General features: G+C 52.8%; 1 protein-coding gene across 1 annotated transcript; it reads left to right on the top strand.

Annotated features, from left to right (window-relative positions):
• Positions 1–1,846: 1,846 nt before the first annotated feature.
• Positions 1,847–15,400, top strand: LOC140903458 (pituitary homeobox 3). Its single transcript, XM_073324757.1, has 3 exons — positions 1,847–1,925; positions 13,720–13,934; positions 14,918–15,400. The coding sequence occupies exons 1-3, from the start codon at positions 1,847–1,849 to the stop codon at positions 15,398–15,400; spliced, it is 777 nt and encodes a 258-aa protein (XP_073180858.1).
• Positions 15,401–21,478: the final 6,078 nt, after the last annotated feature.

Here is a 21,478-nt window from a genome sequence, read left to right as displayed (position 1 = left end):
CCACCTCTTGGGTGGAGCAGCAGCTGGACAGAACACAGCATGTCGAATAGCAGTGCAGGGAAGCCCATGATACAAGGTGTCAACCAAGGGATGTCCTTGTGGAGCAGGTAGGATTTGGAGGGTCTGCATGTGATCTTCCCCACCTAAGCTCTCCCGAGTAACGTCTCGGCTGATCGGGGGCAGGTCTGCATCCCTGGGAGCAAATGGGGCAGTTTCTGTTCATCCCTCAAGGGAGACCCAGCCATGGGGCTGCTGCAGAGATCCATGGGACATCAGGCTGAGCTCGACAGGGGTGGGCAGGCTGCCCTGGGTGCTCAGGCTGTGGGTGTCCCCGAAATGGACTGATAACCCGATGACAAAGTGTTGGCTAATAGACGCTGGCTAGCATAGACACAGTGTAGGTACTCCAAGCGGTTAAGCGTGTATATTATTAAGTATTAGCATAGCAGTTCTCTCACCCAGATTGGCCTGTACCTTCGTTACACCCCTGTCCACTTATGGCAGGTCTTCCAGAACACCTTGCTGTGGCTGCAGTCAGCCTTGGCCTGAGCAGATAGGAAACCTGCGTGTAACAGGACAGGCGATCTTACTTCCTCAGGGCAGCAAGCAAGCAGCTGTCCTCAGAAACCGAGGCGAGGCCTGCATGCCCCTTAGTCCCTGTCATGCCTGTCTCAGAACACAGGGAAGGGGGCGTCACGACCTAAATGGGTGCTGGGTTCAGAACCAGAGAGAAAGGGGTGCCCCCCAGTACTAGAAACAGACAAGATACAAAGGTGATGAACTACGTTCCATTTCAAACGACGGACCTGGGGCCTTTTCCGGGTGAACAGGGAGGGCATAAAAGGCTGGCTTTCGAGGTGGCGCTTGGGGGAGCCACCTTCTGCCGAAGGTGAATGGAACGTCACTGCGGGCCAGTGCTCTTCGGGGACTGGGATCGTACAGAACAGAGTCAGAAACCTGGCTGACACTGGGCATTTGGTCTCCGGAGTGTATTTCGTAATGAAATAACGAACCAAGGTGCTCTCCAGCAGCCGACTAGCCAGTCTATCAGCGCAGCAGGTAGATGGTGGAGGGAGCGAAGCTGACTCCTGGCTGGAGCAACACCAGCACAGGCCAGACGAGGGGCCTGATCCTGCCCAGGGCTGGACACGCTCCGCTCTCACTGCAGCCAGAGGGATTTGAGGGTGCTCCGTGGTGCGCCCCTGGCTGCCACACCAGCAGTGAAGGCAGGGGACGTTCCCCTTGTGGGTGAGTTTCTGCCCCGTCGCACCAAAGGGCTGAGCACTGGCAAGGAGTCAGCCGCCGACTCCCAGCTGCTGTCCCCTCGTCCGTCCTCATGTCCCACTTCCCCAGCATGCCAAGACCCTCCCTGATTGGCACCTGGTTAGCTCGCCCTCAGCTGTCCCTGACACCCGACACACCTCCCCATCCTGCCTCCTTTCCCGGCACTCCAGCTCGCCTGGGAAAGGGAAATCAATGGGGAAGCAGGGGGGCGCTCAGGCTAAATTGCCAGGCCACAGGGAGCCAGATAGCTTCCAACAAGCCGCACGTGGCATTGGGGGGCGAGTGGGGTCAGGGAACCCGATCCCTCCGGCCAGCGGCTGGCGGCACTCGGTTTATTTATTCCCCGGAGAGGGGCCGCTCTCTGTGTGTCAGATAACTGGCGGGTGTGGAGGGATCCCTGTGGATGGCTCACACCACCCGTGCCATGTCAGTCGTCGGCTAATCTCCTCCCCCCGGCACATCAGCTCAGCGCCTGAGGCCCTCCGGGACCGGCAGCCGGCCCACCGGATTCCTCTCCCAAGCATTGGGCTTTCCGGGAGGGCAGTGCCCAGGACTGGGGAGCATGTCGGTGCTGCTGCAGAGCGCGGGTGGGAGCGCCCCTGGGCTGCCCTCAGCGGGGCTCCCCAGCACTGAGCGTGGAGGTAAGGAGCACAGGGAAAGCCACGGGACGTGCTCAGGGCTGTGGGGAATGGGGCTGGGGAGAGAGCTCCTGGCAGTGACTGGGACTGAACCCCTGGGGATGAGGGGTGCTCTCTCCGGGCTGGGGGAGCCGTGCGGTGCAATGATAAGACGTGATACGTCGACAGGAGCCGTCCGTGTTTCCGTGCACAGAGTGCTTGTGCCCACCCCGTCCCGCAGGGAGGTCAAGTCACCAGCACGCTCCTGGCTGGGCCGGTAACGTGGAGTGCTTGGTTTGCACTGCCGAGCTCCTGCTGCCTTCCCTTGGCCTGGAAAGCCCCAACCCCACTCCAAGAGAAGCCCGACCCCTCCGGGTTTCATTTCATGCAGACGAGGCAGGCAAGGGAGCAAAGGAAACCTGTGAAACTGCAGGTTCACTGCGCGGCTTGGGCCAGAGTGGAAATCAGCATCGCTCCATTTACACCAGCTGAGGCTCCGGCCCCTGAGGCTGTTTCAATGGGGCCGTTAGGTCTGTGTTGTACAGCTGCGATGATAGACAACTCCTCGTGCACACTCTTAGCAGGGGGCTATGCCGGGAGACTGGTTCCTCTGCACTGAGGGTGGGGGACGGCACCACAGGCCGGGATAATTGTGCCCACATCAGGAGCTGCACTGGTACCTACAGCACTATAAAATCCCGTCCCTAATGGAAACTGTCAATTTGGTACAAACACCAGGCCTGTGGGCTTTAGGCACCCAGGGCCCCTTGTCATTCAAAGGCAGTTTGGCACCGCGCCTCCTTTAAAACCTCAGCCCAGGCTTCAAAGTGTAATGGAAGCAGAATGGCAAAGGCTCCCCCCCGGCCGCACTTTGCCTTTGATCCCAGGGGCTGTGGGTTCAGCATGAATCCCCCATGTGGGTGCTGCTGTGATGGGCTGTGAAGAGGCCGGCCACGCTGAGCGGGTCTCAGGCTGGAGTCGTTTGGGAGAAGAGGCACCGGGACCTGGTGTTGGTTAATGTCGCTCCCCGGGGAAAGTCAGGCCTTATTATTAGAGTGGCTTAAACGTTTTCCTTCAACATTTATTTTTGGCTGAAAACGAGTCCCTTTTCGAAAGGACATCCGTTGTGGAACATTTTCGTTTGGAGAATTTTAAAAAAATCTAGGAACATATTTGGAAAAAAAAATTTCTTTCTTTTGCCTTTTTTGCAGAAGACACATAACCAGCAGTCCTAATGGTTAGTAATAGTTGGAACAGAGAAATAGCAGAACACAAACTCCTTGGGAAGTTCACCCTAAGGTCCCGATCTCTGTACATTTTTTACTTTTCCTTTCAAGGCGAAGTCTGGAAAAGGCAGGTTTTTCCTTCGGGGGCCCTCCCCGAAGGCAGGTGTGCTGCATAAGCCGGAAGTTTCCTTAGCGGCTGCTGGGATGTTTTCATTCTAGTTTAAACAACATTCCCCCTAAGTCCATCGCAACCCAAGCAGACAGCATGCAGATAAAAGGGCTCCACTCCTCCCAGGGTCAGGGCTGGTGTGATGCTTCCCGGGGTGCCCAGGGTTGTGGGGCACCTCACTGTTGTTAGTTGTTGGCTGCATGTGTGTGTTCTCTCTGCGTTCGGCACCGGCCCTGGCCAGATAGCAGGCTCCAAACGCACTGACCAATAAGACCCCAAGGCCTGGTTTTGTAGGGAAGGCACCCGGCCAGGTTTATTGCCGACGAAGCACGGTCTTAGCTCCCCAGCTCAATGTCTGCAGTTACACTTGCACATGTATGCTGGTTGCAATGGACACAGCTCAGTGAATGGCGGGACTTTCCCTTCCCCACCAGGCTGGCCAAAGACTCCCTCTGAGACTCCTTTCTATACTCTGACACCAACAAGTTACGTGTTGCCCCCCGACATGGTCGGTTACCACCCTTTACCCTGTACATGTTGGACTGATCAGAACATCTCCACCGCTCACGCTGTCATCCTGATTTTGTCTTTAAGCAGGGGGGTCAGCGTGTCCTTGTGTCATCTTCAGGGAGTGTGTTTACACCACTCAGGGTGTTGTGGTACCACCCTTCTGGAGCGTATCTGCGTGCGTGTCCTGTGCCTAGCACGTCTCAGGAACGTGGGTGTGTTTGCAATGCCAGCCCTGTGCTTGCCTTCAGGATCCTGACACAGGGAAGAAAGGAGAGCAGCAGAATACGGACCCTGGACTTCAGAAAAGCAGACTTTAACTCCCACAGGGAACTGATGGGCAGGATCCCCTGGGAGAATAACATGACGGGGAAAGGAGTCCAGGAGAGCTGGCTGTATTTTAAAGAATCCTTATTGAGGTTACAGGGACAAACCATCCCGATGTGTAGAAAGAATAGTAAATATGGCAGGCGACCAGCTTGGCTTAAGAGTGAAATCCTTGCTGATCTTAAACACAAAAAAGAAGCTTAAAAGAAGTGGAAGATTGGACAAATGACCAGGGATGAGTATATAAATATTTGGGCATGTAGGAATGGAATCAGGAAGGCTAAATCACACCTGGAGTTGCAGCTAGCGAGAGATGTTAAGAGTAACAAGAAGGGTTTCTTCAGGTATGATGGCAACAAGAAGAAAGTCAAGGAAAGTGTGGGCCCCTTACTGAATGAGGGAGGCAACCTAGTGACAGAGGATGTGGGAAAAGCTAATGTACTCAATGTTTTTTTTGCCTCTGCCTTCACGAACAAGGTCAGCTCCCAGACTACTGCAGTGGGCAGCAGAGCATGGAGAGGAGGTGACCAGCCCTCTGAGGAGAAAGAAGTGGTTCGGGACTATTTAGAAAAGCTGGACGAGCACAAGTCCATGGGGCCAGATGCACTGCATTCAAGAGTGCTAAAAGAGTTGGCGGATGTGACTGCAGAGCCATTGGCCATTATCTTTGAAAACTCATGGTGATCGGGGGAGGTCCCGGACAACTGGAAAAAGGCTAATATAGTGCCCATCTTTAAAAAAGGGAAGGAGGAGGATCCTGGGAACTACAGGCCAGTCAGCCTCACCTCAGTCCCTGGAAAAATCATGGAGCAGGTCCTCAAGGAATCAATTCTGAAGCACTTAGAGGAGAGGAAAGTGATCAGGAACAGTCAGCATGGATTCACCAAGGGCAAGTCATACCTAACTAATCTAATTGCCTTCTATGACGAGATAACTGGCTCTGTGGATGAGGGGAAAGCGGTGGACATGTTGTTCCTTGACTTTAGCAAAGCTTTTGACACGGTCTCCCACAGTATTCTTGTCAGCAAGTTAAAGAAGTATGGGCTGGATGAATGGACTATAAGGTGGATAGAAAGCTGGCTAGATTGTCGGGCTCAACGGGTAGTGATCAATGGCTCCATGTCTAGTTGGCAGCCGGTGTCAAGTGGAGTGCCCCAAGGGCCGGTCCTCAGGCTGGTTTTGTTCAATATCTTCATAAATGATCTGGAGGATGGTGTGGATTGTACCCTCAGTAAGTTTGCAGATGACACTAAACTGGGAGGAGTGGTAGATATGCTGGAGGGTAGGGATAGGATACAGAGGGCCCTAGACAAATTAGAGGATTGGGCCAAAAGAAATCTTATGAGGTTCAACAAGGACAAGTGCAGAGTCCTGCACTTAGGACAGAAGAATCCCATGCACCGCTACAGACTAGGGACCGAATGGCTCGGCAGCAGTTCTGCAGAAAAAGACCTAAGGGTTACAGTGGACGAGAAGCTGGATAGGAGTCAACAGTGTGCCCTTGTTGCCAAGAAGGCCAATAGCATTTTGGGATGTATACGTAGGGGCATTGCCAGCAGATCGAGGGACGTGATCGTTCCCCTCTATTCGACACTGGTGAGGCCTCATCTGGAGTACTGTGTCCAGTTTTGGGCCCCACACTACAAGAAGGATGTGGAAAAATTGGAAAGCGTCCAGCGGAGGGCAACAAAAATGATTAGGGGACTGGAACACATGACCTATGAGGAGAGGCTGAGGGAACTGGGGATGTTTAGTCTTCAGAAGAGAAGAATGAGGGGGGATTTGATAGCTGCTTTCAACTACCTGAAAGGGGGTTCCAAAGAGGATGGATCTAGACTGTTCTCAATGGTAGCAGATGACAGAACGAGGAGTACTGGTCTCAAGTTGCAGTGGGGGAGGTTTAGGTTGGATATTAGGAAAAACTTTTTCACTATGATGGTGGTGAAACACAGGGAGGTGGTAGAATCTCCTTCCTTAGAAGTTTTTAAGGTCAGGCTTGACAAAGCCCTGGCTGGGATGATTTAGTTGGGGCTTGGTCCTGCTTTGAGCAGGGGGTGGGGCTAGATGACCTCCTGAGGTCCCTTCCAACCCTGAGATTCTACGATTCTATGATGTGGTCGCCGTACTTTACCATTCACACGTTCATGCCCCATCTGTCCTAGTCTGCACATTCCCTCGTACGACTGGTGGACAGAGTTTATTTTCCAATTGTTTTTAGCTCCTTATGGTGGGCCTGGGAATGTTAGGTCTGGGACTCTGATTGAGGAATGCAATTTTATGATTGAGCCTTGGGGGCACTCCCAGATAACGTACAGGGACATGGTATATATGTGTCGTGTATGAGGGTGTCGTGTATGTGTGCCTATGACACCACCTCATATTTAAGCATCACAATCCGTTTCCAAGCTGGCGTTGTCGTCTGGCCCTTTTGCTTTGGTGCTGCAGATAGCAGCTCACTCCTAACCGGAGTCTCCTCACAGGCTGTGAGTGGACGTCAGGATTTGCCTGCTGTGGGTCAGCGCCTACCCCCACCAGCCTCCGGCCACACAAGAACAGCCTCCCCGGCCTCGCGCTCTCTGTACAGCTAGCAGGAGGCAGACGACAAACCCCGAGTCCCCCGAGCTCCCCTCCAAAGTGCCCAGGCCCTGAGCCGCTACAGAACGCTCAGCTCTGCTCTTCCCGAAGGAACAGCGCACCCCAGCCTGCGAGACTCAGCTCAGGGCCCCAACGCTACTTACCATAGAGCACGGAGAGCCGGGCGCAGTGAAACCACAAATAAATGTATTCGCAAAGAGCAGAGGTTCAAGCGGTTGTGAGTAAGAATGTGGGGAACATATAACACAAAATCATCACATGCTTTCCAGGGCCTAATCTTAACTAACAAGACATTCCCCTGACTCCTACAAGATAGTTTACCCCAAGTCCTTTCCCCAGCATTTTCAACCACTTTGGCTGAGATCCCCCCTTCATAAAACCAAGCCCGCTGGCAGCTTATCCTCCCAGATGGAAGGAAGTGGGGTGTACCTCCATGCCCTCTAGTGATACCCCCAAATGTTCATTGTCCTTCTCAATAGGGCTCTCCTCTGCTGGGTCACTTTTTCCTGTAAATCTCCTCTCTTCGCAAATTGCACAACCCTTCATTAGCCCCAGCAGTGACTGCCAAAGGAGGCCAGTTCTGAGCCACACTACACCGATTTACATGTGAACAGACAGATAGAGAAACATTTCTTGCCTGACAGAAAACCTGCTTTACACCTTTCTAGTCGCTAGTCACAGACCTTAAGTACACAATATTTGGGTATATCTATAACTCCTTACACAACATCCGTAAATACATCCTGCAGTGGTTATGATGGCCAGAGTGACACAGGCTTTCCGTAGATACCTTACATGACATTCTTTTGGTGAACCTAGGGATCCCTGTCCCCCAATTAAAACAACGAGGAGTCCAGTGGCACCTTAAAGACCAACAGATTTATTTGGGCATAAGCTTTGCATCTGAAGAAGTGGTTTTTTACCCATGAAAGCTTATGCCCAAATAAATCTGTTAGTCTTTAAGGTGCCACCAGACTCCTTGTTGTTTTAGTGGATACAGTCTAAGATGGCTACCCCCTGATACTTGTCCCCCTATGTACTCCTGTGCCCATTGGCATCCAGAGGTCCTTGGGGCACTGCTCGATCCTGGTAGATCTTCCCAGAGACTGTTACACAAACTGGGAGCCTGTGGGGGTTACCGGTGGTAGCATGTGTCCTCCTTGGTGGTAAGAGCGAGCAGGCTCACGCCCTAGAAATGGAACGCAGAGCCAGCTGGAGTCGCTCGGGTATTAACAGAGATTGTATTGCTAATGGGCCAAATCCTGACATCTCCCTTTGTGTAGAATCCTCTCCTGGAGTCAGCGATTGGTTGGCTGGAGTGAGTGTTTCCGAACTGGGACCAGTAACACTAATTGTTAGAAAGTCCCCATGCAAGTCCCTTGGGACAAGCCAACAAACAGGACAATGCCCCCCGCCCCTTTTCTTCTCCTTTCTCTTGGGCCCTGCCCCTCACTGTACCTCTCCCTGAGGATATCTGGCTAGGTCTCCTGCTGCCGATAAGCCCTACGGCAGCCCCTTGGACACAGGCAAGCAAATTCTGTAGGGTCGCTCCTCTGAACAAACCTAGCAAAGATGCTGCTCTTTGCAATGCCAAGTACCAGTGCTCTCATCTGCCCTGATGATGGTGGGAGATCCACTTTCTAGCTGATCAAGGCATAGGTGCCAAGCTAACATGGCCTCCTCCCTACTGCAGTGGGTTCCTCTGTGCTAGCTGCCCTGGCTTCCCACTCCTCCCTGCTCTTGCCACCCACCACCCAGTGCGGGCTCAGGGACATGGCCTGAGCACTGCAGAGCCAGGCCAGGAGATGGCAGCATCTGCAAGAGGTGCAGGAGAATAGTGCTGCCCGTGGGCATTGTGCCCAGTGAAAGGAGCCATGGAGAGGGGAGCCCAACACAGCCCTGTGCTGAGACCCAGCTTGGTGAGATTGAGTGTGACCACTCTGGAGCCAGCAGGGTTGCACCTGATGACGGCAAGGCTGGTAGAAGAGAAGACAGCCCGTTTGCCCTGAGACATGGCCAAGGGGCCACCAGCAGGGGCTGGGTGGACACTTCAAGCAGCGCTGTGCCCACCTCTGTCCCAGCCCTCTCATCTGGGGATCCCAAAGCACTCAATCCTTCCCAGCTGCCTACAGATAGGTTCATTCCACACTGGCCTGGGAGGTAGGGGCATCATTAGGGTTCCACCCCCGTCCTGGCTGGGCTGAAAGATTCCCTGTAGTTTGCAAGCCCCTCAACTTGGGCTAAATTGAGAGCACACCTAGGCTCCTGGGAGGGGGACACCTTTCTGCAGGAGGAAGCTCTGCCATGTTTGCTTTGAGGATCATTTGAGCCCTAGACTTGGGATGGGAGAGTAACAAATCCCACAAAGAAAGCCACAGACAATCCAAGCCCTGTGCTTTGCAGGATTATTATCAGCCATTTCACAACTGGGGAAACTGAGGCACAGAGGCGGGCTGGGACATGCCTGAGGTCACAGAGTGAGGCAGCAGCAGAACTGCACACAGAACCCAGGAATTCTGAGTCACAGCCTGCTGAGGTGGGCCTACAATCCTGATTCCCAGGACCCTGCTCTCACGAGAAAATCCGGCCTCCCTAAGTGTACCAGATGTGGACTGGCTACAGAGCTTGCTTCTACACCCCACCTGTGTTCGTCATAAGAGCCTTTTGATTCTCTGCATGAATCTGCAGCTAGGCTCTTCCAAAGTCTCTCTCTGGTAGAGGCGTCTGTACACCGCAAAGTACAGCCTTGCCTCTTAAGTTGACTTGTACTGGATCTCCTTTCAAAAGTCCAATACCTTGAAATCCTCTGTCAAGTTCTTCCACCTTTCTCAGTAGGCCCATCCTGGTGTCCATGCTCTGAAGGCTGTTGGTCTATGGTCCTTTGATCACATACACTCTGAATGCATAGCTTTGTAGGTTGTTTCTGTGACGAACTGGCCCATACAATTCAGAATCCCTCCAGGGCTAGCCAGGGCTGTGTCAGGTGACTTCAGCTCTGGGAGGGATTGAGATGACTGTGATATCAGCTCCTGAATCAGTTTTAAAGTCAATAGTCTTGCCATCAATATTCAATTTCACTCTCCAGGCAGGCTCTATGTCATCACCAGTGACAAATCCCAGAAATAATGGCTCTTGATTGTCTGTAATATGAGTCAACTCCCTGACTGCTTTCATGCAGCACACAACTACAAAATGTCCATGTTTCACGTATTTATTACACTGTTTGCTTCTGACTGGACATGCATTGTCTCTTGGGATATGACTTTTTCCACACCTTGTGCATGCAGACTGGAATTGGTCCCTCTTAGCCTGGGAGTTCTCCCTCCTTGCCTCAGAGGTTTTATGATCTTGACTTTTAACATTCAAGTGTCTGTTTGTAGCTTCTCAGATAGTTTCAGATTTTTCAATTTGCTCCTGCCCTTTGTTCTGTTTGACTAATTCTGACTGCTTTGCTACCTGTATAGCTGTGTGTAGGGTTAAATCTCTCTTCAACTGTAACTGCTGTGAAAGGTTTTTATCTGTTAACCCAATGCCCAGCCTGTCACCAATATTTTCATGTTTTGCATTCCCAGAATCACAGTTTTCAGCCAATGTATGCTCTTATAAAACATTCAACATTTCCCCCTCATTCTTGAATTCTCTGGTGAAAACCTGCTCTTTCACAAAGCCCATTTATCTGAGGTATAAATTATACATCAAATATAGCCAGAACCCTTTCACAGTCATCTTTGTGACTGTCTTCAGTAAAGTCAAAGCACTTAAAGATAGGCTCTGCCTGCTTCCCCATAGCATAAATTAAAGATGATGCTTCTATATCCAGTTTCTTTGTGGAGCTGAATAGCAATGCTAAATCTTGCAAAATATTGTTTCCAGTCTGTCCTTTCTGAAGGTTTGTCAAAGCTGATGCTCTTGGGGGCATTGAAGGCATGCTGGTGAGATCCTGCACCCTTTGTTGCTTTGTTCCTTCTGTTTGCAACCTTTGTTGCTGTTTTCCTGCTATTTCTGTTCTTAGTTTACTCCTGACACCATGTCATAGTCCTGTACCAGATATGGACTGGCCTCAGAGCTTGCTTCCGCACACCACCTGTGTTCATCGTAGGGTCCTTTAATGCTCTGCCAGACATGTCTGAGGTTCATTTAAATGAGGCGTTTTACACCCATGGCCTCCTAGTGGTTGAACCGTAGAACACAGGTGAGCATTCCACTTCACTAGGAGCCTCTGCACACGTGGGCATCCTGCCTGCAGGACCCCCGGCTCACCTGCACCGTCCCTCAGCCAGAGAAGGGCCAACGAATGGCTTCAAACCACCCTCATCCTGGAGGAAGGAAATGATCCGTCTGTGGAGCATGTGGGGAAGCCTGTAGGTCGAGAGCTGGAGAAAGCCCAAGTCCCTGCAAAGCTAGATCCACAACTCATTAACCTTTGTGAGCAGGTACTCACTGAGCAGCTAGTACCAAACACACTGTTATTAGCAAGAACAAGAGATTACTCAGCAAAATAGATTGTGTCACTTCAGAGAAGAATCAACTTTTCATCTCCTTGGCCGTAGGTCCAGCGCAACTCTTACAGTCCTGCTCTTTGCGTCTCTTCGCCGCGACGTGTTCCTTAGATTCGAGGTTCCTGGGGTTGTACCTCTTTGCACCGAGTTCATCCATGAGCAGGACTTTGTCATCTAGTGGCCCCTCGTTTGTACACTAGGCACCTTTGGTCTGTCAATAGCTGTTCAAACGGTCATTCTCCCTGTTCACGGACGTAGGTCCTCTGTGGGTGGGCGTCTCTTTTACTGTTTTTAGGACCTGTTTATACCTAACAGCTTTTTGATCAATTTCCTTTTTCACCAATTTCAGGTTTTTTCCTAGATACACTCTCTGGTGCGTCTGTAGATTTTATTTCCCTCTACTTCCTTTCTCTAACCGTGTCTGTTCACATGCCCGGGGCTGCTTTCTTCTGCTTCTCCTGACCTGAAACCTTTCCTGTTTTCCTTCTTTCCTCCTTCTCCCTTCCCACGCCCTACCCTAGTCTCCTGCTCATCCTTTATTTGATCACCTCACCTCCAAACCACACTCTGCTTCATCCACAAGCTCAGCAGCTTGATCCTTCTCCGTCTTCAACAGCTTCGGGGGGATCCCGAGCCCCCTCCTCAGCTCGAGCTGCCCTCACTGGCCGCCTCTCTCCCCAGGACAGCACTCTGATCAGGGTGAGGCTTGCTACAAAGGGACCATTAAATCATCCAGTCTAATCCCCTATAGCACAGGCCAGAGAACGTTGCCCTGGTACCCCTGCACTCAGCCCAAAGACGTGTTTGACTGAAGCATCTTGCAGAAAGGCAGCCGGGCTTCCATCAAGAGCTGGAGTTCAGTCCCCCTCACTATTAACCATTGGTGCCTTTTCTAATTGGAATGTGTCTGGCTTCAGCTTCCACCCACTGGGTCTTGCTCTGCCTTTCTCGGCTCGAAGAAAGAGCCCTTCAGTGCCTGGTGTTTCCCCCCATGTACATATACACTGTAATCACGTCACCTCTCAATCTTCTTTTTGATACAATTCTTCCCTCGCCCCCATCCCCGAAGTGCCTGATTTCAAAGCTGCTGGCTTTCAAGCCCTCCTGCCCTGGGTCCTCTGTGCGTGAGAGAGCCAGCCATGGGGTTGTGGTTACAATTAGGGCTGTCACATGGTTTGAAAAAGGAATCCCAAGTAACTGCAAACTTAAAAAATTAGTCACGGTTAATCACAGTTTTAATCGCGCTGCTAAACAATAATAGAAACACCAATTCCAATTCAGCAGGGATGCATGTCCTCTGGAACAGAGGTCGAAGCACGACAGGGCATACGAATGTTTAGCCTATCTGGCTCGTAAATACCTCGCAACAAGAGTTACAACAATGCCATGCGAACGCTTGTTCTGACTTTCAGGTGACATTGTAAAGAAGAAGCGGGCAGCATTATCTCCCGTAATTGTAAACAAACTAGTTTGTCTGAGCGATTGGCTGAACAAGAAGTAGGACTGAGTGGACTTGAAGGCTCTAAAGTTTTAAGTTGTTTTGTTTTTGACCGCAGTTTTGTGAAAAGATAAGTTGCAGGTTCACGATAAAGTTTGTAAGTTGCAGGTTCACGATAAAGAGATTGCATGACAGTACGTGCATGAGGTGAATTGAAAAATACTGTATCTTTTTTTACTGGGCAAATATTTATAATTAATGTGAAGTGAGCGCTGTACACGTTGCATCCCCTGCCTCTGGGAGAGGGAGGTTGACCCAGGAGAAGGCTGGGACGCTCGCTCTCAGGCCCTGCTAAGGGAGTCCAGGAGAAGAGAGGAGGGGTCACAGTGAGGCCGTGGCAGAGCTGGGGACACAACCCAGCTCTTAGACTCATTCCATAATCACAAGCCCCCTCTCTTCTCCGAAGCCTGTACTGGCCTGAGTGACCCCTGCTGTGATGGGATGTTAGGTGGGGTGGACTCTGAGTTACTACAGAGAATTCTTCCCTGGGTATCTGGTTGGTGAATCTTGCCCATATGCTCAGGGTTCAGCTCAGGGGTCGGAAGGAATTTTCCTCCAGGGCAGATTGGAAGAGGCCCGGGGGGGTTTTCACCTTCCTCCGTAGCATGGGGCACGGGTCACTTGCTGGAGGATTCTCTGCACCTTGAAGTCTTTAAACCACGATTTGAGGACTTCAATAGCTCAGGCATAGGTGAGAGATTTATCGCAGGAGTGGGTGGGTGAGATTCTGTGGCCAGGAGGTTAGACTAGGTGATCATAATGGTCCCTTCTGACCTTAATGTCTATGAGTCTATGAGTCATGGCCGAGAAGGACACTCCAGCGCTGTATGTGCCAGTGGAACCTAGGGATGCATGACACGTCCCCCATTCCCAGGGACCTGGGATCTGTGACAGCACCCCTGGCTCCTTGGCACATGCTGCAGAGCCTCCTGTGTTTAGCTTTGGGCTGGCCCACATGGTGGTTCTGCCGCTGACCCCCCACCCCGGCTCTCTGCAGCAAAGAATGGGGAGAACTCACGGTCCAAGTCGTCTGGCTCCGGTGGCAAAGAGGAGCTGAACCTGGGCAAGAAGAAGCTGCGAAGGCAAAGGACTCACTTCACCAGCCAGCAGCTGCAGGAGCTGGAGGCCACCTTCCAGCGCAACCGCTACCCAGACCTGAGCACCAGGGAGGAGATCGCAGGCTGGACCAACCTGGCGGAATCCAGGATCCGGGTAAGCAGGAGCCTCCTCAGACACTCCAGTAGGGGGCAGTCTCCACTTCGCATCAGCCGAAGGAGCCGCTCCATTAGCTGGTAGCAGTAGTAGACCATTGTCCTCTGGCCGGTCCTCCACTACAGAAGCATGCAATGCACGTGGTGCCAGTATGTTTCAAGTGCCGATGGCAGGGCCAGGAACTTTTTGCCGTACAGGCCTGGTAACGGTGGGAGGAGGACGGCTCACAGCAACTCCCATCCAGTCAAGAAGCAATTCCTATCCACGTCTCCTGGGGCTCGAGTGGAATGCAGGGTCAGCCCTTTGATGCTGCCACAGCGCATCTGGTGCCACAGAGCCTGGGCTTTCCCTGCCCTATGTGCAGCTTGGAGGGCTTGCACTGGCAGAGACTGGCAAAAGCTAATCACAGGGGCTGAGTGAGTCTTTGGGTTCGGGACAGACCCACGTACTGGGGCACAGGAATTCGTCACGGAGGGAGACAAAACTGCCAGGGTCATTCCAGGTGCCAGGGCGACTAGGACTGCTGTTTGGGCCAGATTCAGAGCTGGTGTGAGCTCAGGAAGTTGGTAGCAGGTTGGATGGGGCCACGTGGTGCTGCAAAGATGCCAGCTTGGCATCCCTAGAGCCTTATTCACCGAGCAGGGACCATGTCTGCAATGCCCAGGCAAGCCCCATGCTTGTACCGGAGAGGGCTGGGATGGGGATTCAGCCTGCAGGGGTCATTCAGTCCCTGGCCCCTCTGCCAACTGGGGAAGGGGGGTGCTTTGGGGGATGTGCGCTCACCTGCTCGCAGCTGGGCTGAGCCCCACGACACAGCCCCCAGCTGGGGGTGCCCATGAGTCTGGTAGCTGAAGCAGGGACGGCACAAGCTGCTGAGAAGTGGGAGGCAGGCAGATCAGCTGCAATGCTGGCTGCTGTGATACTGAGCTCAAAGCAGGCTTTTCTCCCCTCCCCATTCTCTCGCTCTTGTTCTCTCTCTGAAGGTCTGGTTTAAGAACCGCAGAGCCAAGTGGCGGAAGAAGGAGCGGCACCTGCAGACTGGGCTGTGCAAGGGGGGCCTTGGCCCCCAGCTGAACGGTCTGCCCAGGGGCCCGTATGAAGACCTCTACAACAGCCACTCCAACCACAGCTGGGCCCCCAAGGGCTTCCAGACCAGCCCCCTCCCCAGCAAAGGCTTCCAGCTCTTCAATGCTGTGAATCTCAGTTCCTTCTCCCCACAGGCCATGTTCCCGGGGGTGGCAGCAGCCTCCATGCCCGGGGTCCCGGCCCTGGAGAACTTCAACAGCCTGGCCGGCCCCACCTACGGACCCGAAGCTTTGCCTTACATGTACAAGGACCCCTGCAACACAAGCCTGGCAGGGCTGAGACTCCGGGCAAAGCAGCCCCAGCCCCTTAGCCTCGAGGTCCTGCCAAGCCCTGCTGCGAGCCCCAACTCCTGCCAGTACACACTGGGCAGGCCTCTGTGAAGGGGACCCCAGAGCATCGGTACCAGCCCCCCCTCCAGACTGTACAGAGGGGTGGGGGGTTCTCTCACCAAGGACAGTGTGGATTGAGGGGGGTTCTCCCATCCTGGGACAGTGCCCTCCACCACGCCAGAGCTGCCCTCATAGCCCATGCACCCCCCTCCCTCTGCCAGTGCCCAGCTCAGGGAGCCCAGGGGGTGCCAAAGGCTATGAGTAGCCCCAAAGATTGTGGCTTAGCCCAAGACCTGTAGATCCGGCCCCAGACAAAGCTCAGTGCAGGCAAAGTGCCACAATTTGGGTTAAATTACCGTGGAAAGCGCCATCTAAGATCCCAAACAAGTAACAGACTCTTGGGAGGAGACAAAGCCCCCTGTGAGGGGAGACCTGAAGAGGCCTGGACGCAGGGCTCTGGGACTAGCCAGCTCAGAGGCACAGGGAAGGGCATGATGCTGTTCTGAGTTCTGCACTAAATGGCATTATTATCTCCAGCTCTTGCCAACAAAACAGAGAGTCCCTGAGCTCGGGCTGCGGCTAGAGCAGGGAGCTCAGAGACTTCCGTTCCCAGCGCTGGAAGGGCATGCTAGCGGATGAGCAGAGCAACAGGAACGGTGTGTCTGGACTCCCGCGGACAGATCAGGAGCCCTGGATTCTATTTCCAACACTAGCATTTCCTCACCATGTGACCATGGGCAAGTCCCGTCCCCTCCCTGTGCCTCAGTTTCCTTGTCTGCAATATGTTGGTCACAGTCCTGACCGGCCTCACCTGAGGACTCATTCATGCTTGTAACATGCTTTGGGATCCTTGGGAGGAAGGTGTAATAATGTCAGTGCAGGTGACATCAGATCTGGGGGAGTGGTAAATAACGCCGAGGACAGTCACCGATACAGAGCGATCTGGATCGCTTGGTAAGCTGGTTGCAAGCAAACCATGTGCAGGGACGCAGGGGCGGCGAGTTATATGGGCCAGTGGTGCCCGGGCTCCAGGAATATTCAGGGACCAGGGGCCAGGCTCCAGCAATGTTTGGGGCTGGGTCTCCCCTCGGCCCCGCCTGCCGCCCCCATGCACCTTCCCCAGAGTGTTCCCTGGCCCCGCCTGTGGCCCCTGGGTGATTTAAAAGGGCCCCAAGGCCCCTGCCGCCACCGCCGGCAGCGCAGCGGGGCTAAAGCGGCTTCCTGCCCGCCTTCGCTCCGCACAGCACCCCACTCCTGGAAGCAGCTGGCATGTCCCTGCGGCCCCTGGGGGGGGTGTCTCCATGCACTGCCCCCACCCCAAGTGCCGACTCTGCCATTGGATCTATGGCCAACGGGAGCAACGGGGGCGGTGCCTGCGGGCAGCAGGGTGCAGAGACACCCCCCCCCCCCCGGCAACCCCTGCCTAGGAGCCACTACCAGAGGGCTGTGCAGGTCACTTTCGGGAGCTGGCCGCGGTAAGCGCCACACGTCTTACCCCCTCCTACACCCCAACCCCCCTGCCCTAGCCAGAGCCCATACCCCAATTCCCACCCAGAGCCCACACCCTGCACTCCCTCCTACAACCCTGCCCCAGCCCAGAGCCCGCACCCAGCACCCAAACTCCCACCCAGAGCCTTAGGCAGGTGTCAGGGCGGGGGCGGGACTTGGACCCGTTCTGTGCACCACCAAAAATTATACAAACCTGCTGCCCCTGGGGGAAGATCTCTGGCCTGTGTTATGCAGGCAGACAAGCAGACTCACTAGATGCTCACAGCAGTCCCTTCTCACCTTAAAATCTCTGAATTTAGGTGCAAACTATTCTTTCGCCTTGTAAAGTCCGTGCAGGCCTGCTTTCGGATCTCAGCCAGAGTTTGCACAGGATCTGGGCACATCCCCATTGTGATGTCAATCCATGTCCCATCCGCAGGAGGATGGAACGGACTGGTCTGGCTTTTCCAATTCCAGCTCCCAGGAGACCCCCGGGACTCCTTGATGCACAGCTCACAATACCCGAATTCCTCTCATTCCATCTCATTGCTGCCTTGGGATTTTGGCGCGTGCTCAAATAGTTCCCCTGTATCACCCCCCTCCCTCAAAAGCCCACACACGCAACAGGGCCCCCTCCAGTGCCCACAGCCCTACCTTGTGAGCAGCCAAATGACAGGGTGCTCTCCAGCAATGTCTGTAGGAAATGGGGGTGGAACTTCAAATACACCCTGCTCGCCATGCCTGGGGCCCTGGCTAGCCAGCTTTCACCTCACTTCTCTGGAAAGGGGTGGGGGATAGATAGTGTTTAAGACCAAGGGCTGGGAATTGAGGGTACAGCTACACTGCAAAAAACCCAGCGGCAACAAGTCTTAGAGCCTGGGTCTACGGACTGGGACTCACACTAGGGGGCTGAAAATAGTGGGGTAGAGGTTACTGCTTGGGCTCTGAAACCTGGCCGGAGGGAGGTGTCAGACCCCAAGAGCCAGCCTGAGTGGGAATGTTTACACAGCTCGTGTTAAAAAGGGCTCCAGAGGAGATCCCAGCAATTACAGGCCAGTAAGCCTAACTTCAGCACTGGGCAAGCAGGTTGAAACCATAGTAAAGAACAGAATTATCAGACACGTAACTGAACACGATTCGAGGGGGAAGAGCCAACATGGTGTTTGTAAAGGGAAATCATGCCTCACCAATCTACTAGAATTCTTTGAGGGGATCAACAAGCATGTGGACAAGGGGGATCCAGTGGATATAGTGTACTTAGAATGTCAGAAATCCTTTGACCAGGTCCCTCACCAAAGGCTCTTAAGCAAAGTAAGCTGTCATGGGATAAGAGGGAAGGTCTTCTCATGGATCAGTAACTGGTTAAAAGATAGGAAACAAAGGGTAGGACTAAATGGTCAGTTTTCAGAACAGAGAGAGGTAAATAGGGGTGTCCTCCAGGGGTCTGTACTGGAACCAGTCCTATTCAACATATTCATAAATGATCTGGAAAAAGGGGTAAACAGTGAGATGGCAAAATTTGCAGATGATACAAAACTACTCAAGATAGTTAAGTCCAAAGCAGACTGCGAAGAGCTACAAAAGGGATCTCACAAAACTGGGTGACTGGGCAACAAAATGGCAGATGAAATTCAATGTTGATAAATGCAAAGTAATACACATTGGAAAACATAATCCCAACTATTCATACAAAATGATGGGGTCTAAATTAGCTGTTACCACTCAAGAAAGAGATCTTGGAGTCATTGTGGAGAGTTCTCTGAAAACATCCACTCACTGTGCAGCGGCCGTCAAAAATGTATACAGAATGTTGGGACTCGTTAGGAAAGGGACAGATAATAAAACAAAAAATATCATGTTGCCTCTCTATAAATCCATGCTACGCCCACATCTGGAATACTGTGTGCAGATGTGGTTGCCCCACCTCAAAAACGATATATTGGAATTGGAAAAGATACAGAAAAGTGCAACAAAAATGACGGGTGTGGAGAAAGTAAATCAGGAAGTGTTATTTACTCCTTCTCATAACACAAGAACTAGGGGTCCCCAAATGAAATTAAGAGGGAGCAAGTTTAAAACAAACATAAGGAAGTCTTCTTCACCCAATGCACAGTCCACCTGTGGAACTGCCTGCCAGAGGAGGTTGTGAAGGCCAAGACTATAACAGGGTTCAAAAAAGAACTAGATAACTTCACGGGGGACAGGTCCACCAAGGGCTATTAGCCAGGATGGGCAGGGATGGTGTCCCGAGCCTCTGTTTGCCAGAAGCTGGGAATGGGCGACAGGGGAGGGATCACTTGAGGAGTCCCTGTTCTGTTCATTCCCTCTGGGGCACCTGGCATTGTTCTTACGTTAGCCCCACGAGTTTGAGCCTGTAAACCCAGGCTCCGAGCCTCCTGCCGCACGGTGGTGTTTGCAGGGCAGCTGTACGCTGACTCTGGGGCTCCACAAGCTATGTGGATCTTGGCTGAGTTGCTTCCTTTCCAGTGCCTCGGTTTCCCCATCGGTAAGACAGCATAATAGTGCTTCAAATGGGCATGTGAGGCTTAGAGTGTTGCTGCCTGCAGAGTGCTTGGAAACCCACTGAGGGGCCCTGCTTCCCCTCTCTGCCAGAGCAGATTCACTTTGCTGTGACTGCATTGATTTCAACAGGTTTACCCCAGCATAAAACTGGAGTGAAGCAGAGCTGACGCAGGGCATTTGCTGCCTGGGGAGCTGGTGTCACATGAGCTCTGGCTGGGGAATGGGAGCAGAATCTACGATGTAAGGAGGCCTGGAGGGCAGAAAAGATTGGAGCTAAATTTAGCCCTTGGAGTGGAATTTCCATGAGTGCGCTGGGACTTTCCACTCCCCTGGGGTCACCTCCTTACCTGACTGCACAGCAGGCACAAAACAGCCGGGGATTCTCCTCTTGGCTGCTCTGCCACGGGCCGGGGCCCTCGGCTGTACCCGCCCTGGGCCGGGGCCCTCGGCTGTACCCGCCCTGGGCCGGGGCCCTCGGCTGTACCCGCCCTGGGCCGGGGCCCTCGGCTGTACCCGCCCTGGTTTCTTGGCTGTACCGCTGTGGGCCTGTATTCTGGGCTGTACCCACTTTTGGCCTGGGTTTTCTCTGACATTTGACCTCAAATAAACTTCAGGTCGTATTGAAATCAGTACCAGGCTCTGTCCCCAGTGGACAGCGGTGGGGCTGTGGTGCCCCTCCTGGACATGAGCTCTCTCTCTCTCCATTGTCCTGTTCACTCCAAGCTGTCACATGCTGCAGACATAACAACTAACTAAACCAGAGCTCTTGGTCATGTCCTCAGAAACCCCCTTGCTGGGAGGCTTGGTGTTCATGGAGGCCGAGGCTTGGGTCATAGGAACCTGTGGTTCCAGAGAAAGGCCAACCTGAAAACTCAGGCAGCTGAAATGTAGTTGTAACTGGAGTCTTGCCCGTCCATTTGAATTCTGCCGTCTTGAAGGATCCCGTTCCTTTTCTGGGCTCCTTTCCTATTCACCCAGGCCTCTCACGTCATGTTGTGTTTCTGTGGACTGCTGGTCCAGGGGCCAAGCCAGGACGGGGTACAGTCAATGGGTGCCTTCCCGTCAACCTCAGGGGGCTCCGGATCAGGCCCGGGGGAAAGCAGACACACGTGCTAATGCCCATCCCAGTTCAGCACAGCGCGTAGGCCCCAATTCAGGAAAACACCCCTGTTCAAGACTGCAGTTAAGCACATGCTTAAGTTAAGCACGCCTTAATTGCTGGACTGAGTAGGCATGGATTTACGCTTAGGTGGTTTCCTGGATTGGGGCCATAAATGTGCTCCAGTATTACTGACATTAGTTGGGTGCATGCATGTGCCTATGTGCGTTCATGAATCAGGGCCCAGCTGCGCAAAAGGGTTTTTCTTTCTGGGCACAGAAAATGGATCATAAGCTGAACATAAGTCAAACGAAACACTTCATGTATAAATAATAAAACGAATACCTTATTTTTTTAAACAGTAAAACAGTATTGTAAAAGAGAGCATTAATTCAGCCAGTGTGTCTGTGGGTTTTTCCAAGTGTTTAAACCATTTCTGATTCTCTTTTGGGATGTGACTTTTTTAAAAAATACGGCTAACAACGAATGTGAAAAGTCTGCCCTGCATCTCGGGGGGACTTTCTGATTGGGAGTTTTGTTGTCCATCTTTCGGGATTTCAGAGCCAGAGTTTACAAAAGAAGATAAAGGAACGCTCAGGTCATTAAAGAAAACTCTAGACCTTTAGCAAACAGAACACATTGTTCTGCCAATGCCCCTCAATCCCAACCCACAGCACCCTGCTGGTGCACTCCTGGGCTTCCCACATGCAGCTCTGCCAACACACCTCAAGCTAAATCTGCAGCAGTGCCTGTCTTTCCAAATTATCCTTCCCTTCCTCCCAATGCGCCTCTGTCCTGACTAGCAGCACGCCATGCTAGTCCAGCCTCCGGCTTTTCTTGAAGAAAGGAGCTCACGCAGGCCAAGCTGTTAGTTAGCTGGTGAGGTGGGCTAGCATAGCACAACATTGCGTTCCCCTGTTGATCCATGACAGATTCAAAACCAGGTCTCCAGTGGGGCAAAGCTGGTGTCTTAAACTCTGCACAGACCGTCTTCAGGCTCTACAATGATTGATGGCCCC

The sequence above is a fragment of the Lepidochelys kempii genome, chromosome 26 (assembly GCF_965140285.1).
Source record: "Lepidochelys kempii isolate rLepKem1 chromosome 26, rLepKem1.hap1, whole genome shotgun sequence".
In the NCBI taxonomy this organism is placed as follows: domain Eukaryota; kingdom Metazoa; phylum Chordata; order Testudines; family Cheloniidae; genus Lepidochelys; species Lepidochelys kempii.
This window is presented reverse-complemented; position numbering and strand designations above follow the sequence as displayed.